The sequence below is a fragment of the Mus caroli genome, chromosome X (assembly GCF_900094665.2).
Source record: "Mus caroli chromosome X, CAROLI_EIJ_v1.1, whole genome shotgun sequence".
Lineage (NCBI taxonomy): Eukaryota > Metazoa > Chordata > Mammalia > Rodentia > Muridae > Mus > Mus caroli.
In genome coordinates this window covers 40,801,764-40,812,647 of record NC_034589.1, presented here as the reverse complement: position 1 = coordinate 40,812,647, position 10,884 = coordinate 40,801,764, and the positions used below count along the sequence as shown (strand labels likewise).

The 10,884-nt window shown below is 45.5% G+C and overlaps 1 protein-coding gene across 2 annotated transcripts in view; it reads right to left on the bottom strand.

Annotated features, from left to right (window-relative positions):
• The window catches only part of Xpnpep2 (X-prolyl aminopeptidase 2), a 30,809-nt gene extending 23,507 nt beyond the window's left edge, over nt 1–7,302 (bottom strand). Inside the window, exons 1-4 of one of the 2 annotated variants that reach the window (XM_021153652.2) lie at nt 7,063–7,302; nt 4,912–5,045; nt 2,346–2,419; nt 370–480 (exon numbers count right to left, since the gene is read on the bottom strand). In XM_021153652.2, coding sequence (XP_021009311.1) covers nt 370–480; nt 2,346–2,419; nt 4,912–4,960 — 234 coding nt within the window. In that variant the 5' untranslated portion in view covers nt 4,961–5,045; nt 7,063–7,302. The remainder of the gene's footprint in view (nt 1–369; nt 481–2,345; nt 2,420–4,911; nt 5,046–7,062) is intronic. The other variant, XM_029472944.1, reaches the window with a different exon arrangement.
• Nucleotides 7,303–10,884: the final 3,582 nt, after the last annotated feature.

Below are 10,884 nucleotides of genomic sequence, written 5' to 3'. Positions count from 1 at the left end.
GAGGAGGAGGAGGAGGAGGAGGAGGAGGAGGAGGAGGAGAAAGAAGGAAAGTGGAGCAGAAGCACCTAGCCTGGAGAGACCACAAGTTCTAAGGGACCTCTTATATGGGGAAGATGGTAGTGTAGCGGTAGATCTGCCCAATCTAGGCACACAGCATATAATCATATTAATTGAGTTGTGTTTTCATTACCCAGGCTTCTTTGGGTTGGAGATTTACTGCAACCATTTCATCCTCTTTGCTATGGAAGTGCTGTGTCTGTCTTCAGCTTCCACATCTTACCAGGCTCTTATTTGTGGCTCATATTTAGAGGCCAACAACCCCAAGTAAGTGAGAGGAAGGAGATGAGAGAGAGCAGAGCTGGTCCTTACCATGTGTGCATCCGTGTCTGGGATGATGTAGGCAGAGAGATTCCAGGTCTCCATCTGTTGGCGGAGGGCCGCAAGCCGCATTGTTGTATTGACGGCAGTAACTGGCAGGCGCTGATGGAGAACACACGAATTGCTTAAATGAAATGCTGCCTGAGACTTTGCCTCTAGGGAAGTGCCCAGCTTTTCTTGAGGGCGAGTTTTGGGGTATTTAGGCTATATTTAAGAGTGATGGGGTGACTGCTGATAGCATTTCTTAGTCTAAATTAAGAAGCCTAAGCTAACTACAGATGGAGGTATTTATAGAGCGTGAAGACCCTTTGGAACAATTAAGGGACCTAAATGTCCCTTATGCAGATGAAAACTACAGGGGTTTCACCCCAAGTCCCAGGCCAGGCTATGTGCAGACCCTTTGGGGATGTCTTGAGAGTAGAGTTGCCAGATTAATGAACAAAAGTACAGGCCACCTATCTGGTTAGACTGGACTTTCTGTTAAACAAGGGATCCTATTTTAATATAAATATGTCTGATGCACTATTTGGAGCACACTTTAGTACCAAAATATTATCACCTGAAATTCAAGCAATAATCAACTCTCCTGTTTTCCATTCAGCTAGTCTATCTACTCTTCCGGGAGTTACTCCCTGGCCCCAAATAGTACTGGAGAGTGAACATGTACCCTGGCATTTGCGACATCTCCCAGAAAGATCCTCTTCAAACCAGATATTTCTTTAGAGGGCCTTTTATCTTCCAAATGAAAACCAAGGTCTTTTTTTTTTTCTTGTTTGCTTGCTTGCTTTCTTTGCCTTCTCTTCTACAAGAAATCCAGATTTGTTCGCATAGGAAAATGCCGTGGCTTGTGCATCCATATGCTGGCCCTAGTGGTCCTAAAAAGCTGCTGTTGTATGCAGATGTTCCGTGTTTATCCTAAGGCTCTGCCTACTGCTGGAGCTGGTCCATCTTTTCACACTTTGGGGCCCCTCCTGCTCAGTGAACTTTACCCTCTGTAGTTGTGGAAATGATCTTTCTAGAGTCCAGCTGTGAAGCTGGCCACCTTCTTCTCTTTGATTCCCATCTACCAACCTCAACCCTCCCTTTCCCATTCAGCTAGATCAGCTAGCTCTCTGGCTTTCTCCCTGGGCCCCCATCCTTTAGTATTTTTCTCTGCACAGGTTCTCTCTAAAACAGTGGTTCTCAACCTGTAGATCGTGACTGTCAGAAAAAAAAATGTATTTCCAATGGTCTTAGGAACCTTCTAACCATAAATTTCTTTTCATTGCTACTTAATAACTGGAATTTTGCTACCGAGTGGTATTCTCTTTTTTTAAAGTTTTATTTATTTATTTATTTATTTATTTATTTATTTATTTATTACGAGTACACTGTCTCTGTCTTCAGACACACCAGAAGAGGGCATCAGATCACATTACAGATGATTGTGAGCCACCATGTGATTCCTGGGAATTAAGCTCAGGACCTCTGAAAGAGCAGTCAGTGCTTTTAACTGCTGAGCCACCTCTCTAGTCACCCCCACCCCCGTGGTATTCTTAAGCTGGTCGGAAATGTCTTCCCAGGGTTGCAACCAACAGCTTGACAAGTGCTGATCTTGAGTTTCTGTTTCCACTCCTTCCATTTGCTTCCTTGCCGCTCTTTGCCTAGCCTCACAAGAAAGAGCCAGTGATCTCTCTCACCACTCAACCTCTTTGCCTCTCTTCCAATGGAAGCTTCCCAGCCCTAGGCCAGGACAGAAGCCAACAAGCTGTGGACATGCATGGGGTCAAGGAGTGGAGTACCCATAGTGGGTATATTAGATACCCAAGCCGCTGCCGCTGCTGGACTTTAGTAAGAAACAGGGGCCCCAGAGTGCAGACATCAGAAGAAAGCTCGTAGGAGGAAAGGCTAGCAGCTGGGCTAATAGGAACAGGGAGGAATGATTGTGTGAGACAGGCATGGGGAGGGGGCGCGGTGCAAAGCCTCACCTCAGGGCTGGTTGAACAGTTTCTCACATCTTTCCTTCCAAGGTAGTTGGGCTCTGGGTAGCTCCAGGCACATGCTAAGAAGTGGGAGACAAATCTAGGGTTATTTGGGGGAGCTCTCACACAGTGAAGGGCCATCTTCTCTCAGCCAGCAAGACCTATATCCTTTAAAACACACCGCACAGGGCCAACTCTATTTGAGACTAAAAAGAATCACATTTCGTGGAGAATCAGGCTGACTTGAAACTGAATGGCACCCTGGGTCACACGCATAGGCAAGTGATTGCCACTTCTGGATAGGTTTTAGTGTTCATCGTATTATTTTTCCACTTCTAACCTAATTGTGTCTTTTTAGGGTCTAGTAAAGTGAAAAAAATGGTATAATTTAAATTTTTAAATCAAATTTGCCCTAGAGGGCTGTGTCTATATGTGCATGCTTTATTTAAACCCAAAGGTCACTGGTCCCCTTTCTTACAGCCAAAGTCTCTGCTCACTATTCTAGGCTTCAATTAACAATAAAACAGGAATTCTAGTCCAACACCATCATGGGGCAGAGAAAGGTGACTGAACATTTAAAGAGCTCCTACTATGTGCCAGACATGGAAGTCGGTGATTTACAGCAGAGCATAGCACTGTATACCTGAATTACTGATGCTGGGGAGGGAGAGGCAGAAATGCAAGGTTAACTTTGGCTCTGTTACAAGTTTGGAGCCAGCCTGGTCTACATGAGGCCCTGTCTCAAAAGATAATCTAGAACAAAATACAAATGAGCTCCACAATGTAACTGTTGCATAGTCGTGACTCTATTGAGATCAACTAAGGGCTGCATATATAACAATGGCCCTTTATCATTATATAGTCTAATATTCTAGTCACCCAAAGATTTTATAAGCACGTTCCATGTTATTGTGTAACAAAAGTTGCCTAATGGTATATTTCCCAGAATGCAGTACCATTGTTGATCGGCTACAACTGTCTCTCCTCTGATATTTGTGACAACCCTGGGAGAAATTCACTTTCTATAATGGGAGAGGTCGAGATCCACGTAGGTTTGATACTTTGTGCAGGTTTTGCCACAGTGACTGAGTAGTGAGATGGAAGTTTGAGCCTAGGCCACCTAAGGAGGGTACAGAGGATGGTGCTGGCTATAAGGCCCAGTGGTAAAGTGTTTGCATACTTCAAAAAAAAAAGTTAAAAAGTTAAAAGTCCCCAGTTTTAGTTCTCGGGACCACGAAAGAAACAGGGGCTCCCTTTCCATCTTTTTCGAGGTCAAGCACAGGAAGTGGTCCTGGAAATAGAGGGATGCTGCAAACGCTACACAGTGTATGGAGGTTTATTTTCCTGCTTGGGCTCTGTATCAAATTTGGTATGAACCTGAGAAAGCAACCCTATGTTCACTGAAAAAATGTTATTTTAAGTGCCTACTGTGTGCCAGGCACCAGAACTGAAAGTCCAGTGATCTCTTACAGCCCTTCTTTCTACCTCTTGACACTTATAAAGGGACATACTTCCCTGGGGCCATGGAAGGATGGAGTTGCCATACTTCTACCTTATAAGTGGCTTGAGAAGCAGATAGAAGGAAAGGAGCTGGGTTGGAACATCATGAAAGCTCTGCTTGAATGACTTAGTCTCATAAATTCAAAGAAGCGATGATACCCATACTGTTCATCTAAGAAAATGCACTCCCAGTTCTGGAGGAGCAGCTCTCCAGCAAAATAGCAGTGCTAACATGCCAACATAGGAAGTGAGACCTAGCCAATCCACGTTCATCTGAATACCAGGGTCTATCATTCTCTCTGTTTTCTTTGGCACAACGAGATAACCGAATGCTGATTTAATCAGCAGGTCCTGCTGTCAGAGGACAAAGAGAGATCTTTTCCTAGGACCAGGGATAGTGATGGGAAGCTGAACTGGGTACTTAGTTGGAAACAAACAGGCCACAGGTGATGTCACATCTCCCCTTGATCTCTTTTCTTGACAAAACCTCAACATTGACCTTTTGTACCTGCCCTGTCCTGCCAGGTCTTTATTGTCCTAGCAAGAATTCTGCTAAGTCAGTTTATAGAGAAAACTTCCACCCTTCAATATCTGATCACCTTCAAGATCAGATCAGAGTCTTTATTCCCCACCCCTTAGTACCTTATCACCCTGGCCAGCCTTCAGTAAGAATCCTGTTAAGTCAGTTTAGCAAGAATACTCCATCCTTGAACCTCAAAGATTCCTCTTAGTAACTTTCTGGCAGCAAGCCCTCCAGTACTCACTGGTTCTACATCCCTAACAGACTGTGTTGTGTGTGTGTTCCACCTGGCTCCCTTCTGCAAGGCCTTTCGTGCAGTCATTTTTAAAATTCCATCAACCTCACATGTGACGCAATCACTTTGTCTGGGGATGGAAAGGGTCCAAACTAGATTTGATCCAAGTCATGAAGGCCCCACTAGGGGCCTTTTCTGCAAGATAAAGTGACAAAGAGAAAAAAAGATAACCTGGGTCCTAGCCCTTACTCCAAACTTTTCTGAGCCTGGAGAAAGAGATCAGAGCTGCCTGCTGGGAGTGGCTGGGGTGCACATACCACAGAGGAGAACAAGCCAGAGGTAGCACTGCCAGTAGGCTTGGGCCATTGGGTCTCCAGATGCTGGCGACGAGTAGATCAAGGGACTGGAGAGAGGGTTGGGTTGTTTGGTGGCCTCTTCTTCCAGGCCTTTCCTGGGCAGAAGCAAACAAGGATGATGGCTGTGTCTCGATGTTAGATGAGGATCCTTCTGTAATCTTTTGTTTCAGGAAGTTTGGGAATCCACAGTGGAAGGAGTGTGCCTCGGGCTGCCCAAGAAACCTGTGCTGGTTTCTTGTGGCTTAGAGTAGGTAGGGTGTGAGCTTGCCCCCGGGCAGAGTCCAAAGATCTCTGAGATGGCCGAGCAACAGCTGGTCTCAATCACCCAGCCTCTCCCAGCCCCCCTCTTCAGCAGCTCTACCCCAGTAGTTCCTGAATTCTGTTCCCCACCCTCCAGCAAGCTGTTTCCTATTAACTCACATCAGGCACTGGTGCAGCCCTGCTTTTGCTTTGGGATAGATATTTGCTCCTACTTCTATTCCTCCTCTAAGCCCTCCTGTGTCAAAAAAAAAAAAAAAAAGCCACTCCCACACCCAGATCAGGAATGTTGATTACAACTGGGGGAGGGGTTACTGTCTTACAACTGGTAACTGAGTTACAATTGGTGGCATGACTTTCCCTACTAGTCCATCCTAAAATATACCAGCAAACCTTCCCTGGGGATCCCCCAGTGCCGTTCAGCTGCGTGTTCTGGGCTTTGTAAAGCCTAAGCTGCTTAGGGACCTTGATATCTGGAATGCCTTTGAAGGCCCAAAGATCTGCAGGGACCAGGGGATGCTGCTGAAGTTAGAATACCCCAAAGGAGGAGTCTGAGGGTTCTGAGAAGACAGCAAACTGGAAATACTCTTGACATAGCTTCCCGTACAGAGTAGTGTGGCTTATTCCTAAACAACAGAACTCACTGGGAGGGAAGCAGAAAGCTGAAAAGCAGAAATCATGTGTGTGTGTGTGTGCTGGCAGGCACATGCACTCACTCCCTGTACTCTGTCCCATCAGGGAGTGTCACGCCACACTGATTCTAAGACAGCTCCAAGGAAAGGCTCTCTAGCACCTCTGGGGTCCTATGAGCCCAGAAAGAAATTCTTCCAAGTAACAATGATTCATTTCAATATGGGGTTTTGTAGCAAAAGATCAGCCCAGCCGCGTGGTGGTGGCACACACCTTTAATCCCAGCATTTGGGAGTCAGAGGCAGGCGGATTTCTGAGTTCCAGGTCAGCCTGGTCTACAAAGTGAGTTCCAGGATAGCCAGGACTACAAAGAGAAACCCTGTCTCAAACAAAACAAAACAAAACAAAACAAAACACCAAAAAAACAAAACCAAAAACAAAAAGACAAAAACAAAAAACAACAAAAAAACCAGCCCAGTCTAGTCTTGATTTTATAATCCTCCTGCCTCAGCCTCCTGGCTACTAGGGTTACAGGCATTGACCATCATGTCTAGCTTTGACTTTATTTCTAATGTAACCATAATAAATTGTTGGTGGCTTTCAACAATCCATTTAAGAATGATGAAGCATTCATTCCTACCATAGATTGGGGAGGGGGGAGCGTGAAGTCCCACCCTTCTCTGAGGTAACTGATTGCCTTTAAGAGAGGGAGAATCTGTTTTCAGATATGTGCTCCTAAGAGGCTTTCTGTGTTCCAGTGGGTATTCCCACACCCACTAACTGGACTCAGAGTATTAAAAAAAAAAAGGTGCAGTAAGGTGGGAGGGGAAAGAGGTACGTGGGATAGTAGAGGAGTTGGAGTGGAAAGAATAGGGGTGCTTTGATCAAAACACATTATATGTGTGTATGAAATTGTCAAACAACAGAAAAGAACGACGAGGTAGAGATTTCTGTGGAGGGAAGGGGGGTCTTTCTGGGACCCCCTGACAAGGCAGAGTCAAGCTAAGTGAGGATACTCCTTGACCTCTGTCTTCAGGGGAAAGCAAAGGGCAGAAGTCCCCCGCCTCAGGGCCAAGAACTGGGAGAAAACTCTGTGTCATTCCATGACTGCCAAAGCTCTTGTCTTCCCCTCCAATCTGTCCCCTCTTTCCCACCCTTTCCACGACTGGTGACGAATTCCCAGAAACCCGAGGCTAGAGGAAATGGCCACTCAAAGGCACTCACCTCCGGTTTAGGCTGGAGCAGATACCTCATAGGACAAGCACGGGCTCATGCAGAGATAGCCTTCGGGGACAGTTACTGTCTACTGTCATCTGTGTGGCCTCGGGCGTTGACTTCACCTCTCTGAGCCCTCAGTTTCTTTACCTATACCATGCTGTTACTGAAACATGACAGTCTGGTTCGACGAGGAGCCGAGCCCATCTGTGGGGTAATCCGTCCTTATAAAGCAGCTGCCTGACAGAGCAAAGCCCAAAGGCTTTGTGCTTGTTCATAGACATGCTTGACCAGCAGCAAAGCAAGTCTCAACTACACTTTGTCCTTTCTGTCCCTGGCACCAACATTGCTGAAATGGCAGTTATTGCTACAACAGTAAACCTCAGTGAGACCTAGGTTTCAAAAGCAATCCAACAACCCAGGCATCCTGCCTTCACCTTCTGAACTCTGTCCTGGGATGTCTCTGCTTAGTACTTAAGCCTTCCACTTCCATCCCCTGGGACCTTGACTTGGCCTTGGTGGTAACAATGACCTCACATGCTTGTACCCTCAGTTCCTTCCTTATCTCCTTATCAAGAAACTACTGTCTTTGCTCTCATCCTTTTGGGGACTTGACCTCAAATGTTGGCAACAGTCCTGAAGTGGAAAGCACTGATTGAAGATAGGCAGGGTGACTGGCCAAGGGTCCTTTGTATCAAAGTTGTTTGGAAACCCATGAGTCACACTCTACAGTCCCCCTGTGGCTGCATAGACAGTTTACTTCTGCTTTTGCTGGACCTAAGACCTCAACACTAAAGGCTAAGTCCTGACATTGGAGAAGTTGCTTTGCAGAGAGAGTCTCTCTCCACCATGCCTCCATTGCTTTTTTCCTCACCATCCCGACTTCTGATCTGGATTGTCTTTTCTACCTCAGAACAAACAAATGACAAAAAAAGAACTCAAACAAACAAACAGACAAACAAATAACAGTTTATTTGGGCATTAAAAAACCCACAACTGCCAGGTATGATGGTGCACACCTTTAATCCCAGCACTTGGGAGGCAGAGGCAGGCGAATTTCTGAGTTCGAGGCCAGCCTGGTCTACAGAGTGAGTTCCAGGACAGCCAGGGCTATACAGAGAAACCCTGTCTCAAAAACCCAAAAACAACAACAACAAAAAAACCCCACAACTTTGCCTTACTAGCTTTACTTTATTCCTTTTTCCTTTCTGTGTCACCTACCCCTGAAGACAGGAGCTTGCTGTTACAGAATTTTGGCCTCATCAAAGCATCCAGGACAGAGACTAGCAGAATAGGATTAACATGAGGTTGTTGGCACTAAACCCCAGCAATGCATAGATTAGCCTCTGCATCTCTCCTCAAAAGAATATGACCTTCAGATCATATGTTCAGATCAGTGTCAAAATGGTTAAAAAAAAAAAAAGGTGTGTATGTGTGCACTTGAGTGTATGCGTGTGTGTGTGTGTGTGTGTGTGTGTGTGTGTGTAATACAGCTCAGTGATAGAATACCTGCCTAGCATGTGAGACTTCCTGGTTTTATCTTCTATATTAAGTGGGGAAAAGCAAGCCTGGAAAATGCTTCCTTGTACTTAAGTGTGTATGTCCGTGCTGGTGAGCATGGATAGAGCGTGGTCAAAAGGGAGGGGCAGAGTTTATTTTGTGGAACTTGATCTTCAGAGTTATGTAGCCTGTGGTCTCCTCGTCTGCTCACAGTAGGGCAGCAGATGGTCTTTCATCCTTTCCAGGGAGCGTGTTGGCTGGCCCTTTGCTGTGCCTGGTAGATTTGGTGAGCAATTCTTTTCTAGTGGCTCCTAATTGGCGTGGCTCTTCCAAGCTGCCTGCCAAAGCTCTTGGCTCTTCCTCCTCTTCTTCCTTTTCCTCCTTGTACTCCTCGTCCTCCTCTCCCTCCTCAACCTCCACTTCTCCTGCTTCGTCTCTTTCCCATGTCCTGTTCCTACACCTGTCTTCTTCCTCACTTCCTCCTCTTCTATCCCCTGCACTAAATTAGTGGTCATAGGCTAGGAACTCATGCTCTGTCCCCCAGTGTGTTTGCTTTCATTCTGTATGCACAGACGGACTCAGATCTGGAGGCCCAGCTGAGTTCTGTGCTTTGCTGGGCTTCTCACAAACCTTGTGTGCCTTCATTACATAAGGATCCTCAGCTGCACCCCTGGGACTTGGCAAGGCTCTTTGGGAACTTTCCTCACCATCTGTCCTCTTTGGTAGCCAGATCATTTTTACTTCTCAGCCATCTTGTGCCATCTCCACTCTTGCCACACCACTTTTGTCCTTCTCTCAGGTTTCTTTCTTCTTGACTTGGCCTTGCCACACCCTCCTAGTCTTTTCTCGGCTGCTTGTTCTGGAAGGTAGGTCGTCCCTTCTTGCAGTGCCTCTAACCATATTTGGCACATCCTTCCAGTCCACAGTCCCTCCGTTCTCAGTCCTTTTTTTTTTTTTTTTTTTTTTTTTGCCACACATCCTTAACCTTTCACCCACAGCAGCATTTTGGGCCTTGGTATTGCCTAGAATTTTTATTCCCTCACTCTCTGAACTCCAGTCTCTTATCCTCTGAATACATCCTCCCATCCATAATAGACTTTTATCCTTTATTCTACCCACGCCTGACTTTCTACCATGCCAAATCTTCCTGTTTTTCTTGTCCACTTATCAGCATCCCCTTGTCCCAATTTCCTTCTTATTTGATCCAAACTACATTTTCCCTCAGTTCAGGTAATCCCACCACATATAACTCTTCTGCTCCTTTTCCATTTATCCTCTCAGTGCTCCTTCCCCCAAGACCTTTGTACATGCCATCCCTACAAAGAAGATGCTCCTCTGTGTGTGTGTGTGTGTGTGTGTGTGTGTGTGTGTGTGTATGTGCATATGAATATAGAGAATACAGGTAGACATCAGATGTCCTCTTTGATCATTTCCACTTTTATTGTTATTATTATTATTATTTTGTGTAGTATGTGTGTGAGAGTAGAGTCATCTGTGCTCCATGGTTCACATGTAGAGGTCAGAAGACAACTTTCCAGGATTGGTTCTGTCCTTCCACTGTGTGAGTTGTGGGGCTCAAAATCAAGCTATCAGGCTCACGAAGTGCTTCAGTCCTCTGAGTCCTCTTGTCAATCCCTCAGTTTAATTTTGAAAACAGGCTCTCTCACTGACTCTTCAGTTCATCTATTTGGGTAGACTGGCTAATGAATGAGTTTCAGGGATCTGTCTGTACTGCCTCCCTGTGCTGAGGCTATGGAGGTATGCTGCCATACCTGAGTTTTCCTACTTGGATGCTGGTGATCTGAACGCAGATTGTTATGTTTGTATGTCCGGCACTTCACTAAATGAGCCATCTTCTGTTCAGGAATATGCCTTTTCCAGACATTTCTTTTTGATTTCATATGGGATTCTTTTCGCATGTTACCTCTACATAGAGGCCTTCCCTGGTCTCCGTGCTTCAACAGTACTTGTCATCATTTATCCTGTTTTAATTACTCTTCAGAGCATTGGCTTGGCATTATGTTCTGTAGGTTATGTTTGCTTTTGTTCAGTCCTATATCCCAAGGCCTAGACTACTGTTGTCATTTAATAGGCAGTGAAATAATAAGTACGAACTGAGGGAGTGAGTTTGTGACTCCCAAGGCATTTGAACAATCTGTCTTCTCCATGGGATTGAGGTCTCTTCAGACTCGAAGTGCCCAACCTTGGCAGGCTTCCTAATACTACTTGACAACCTTCTTCTTCTTCTTCTTCTTCTTCTTCTTCTTCTTCTTCTTCTTCTTCTTCTTCTTCTTCTTCTTCTTCTTCTTCTTCTTCTTCTTCTTCTTCCTC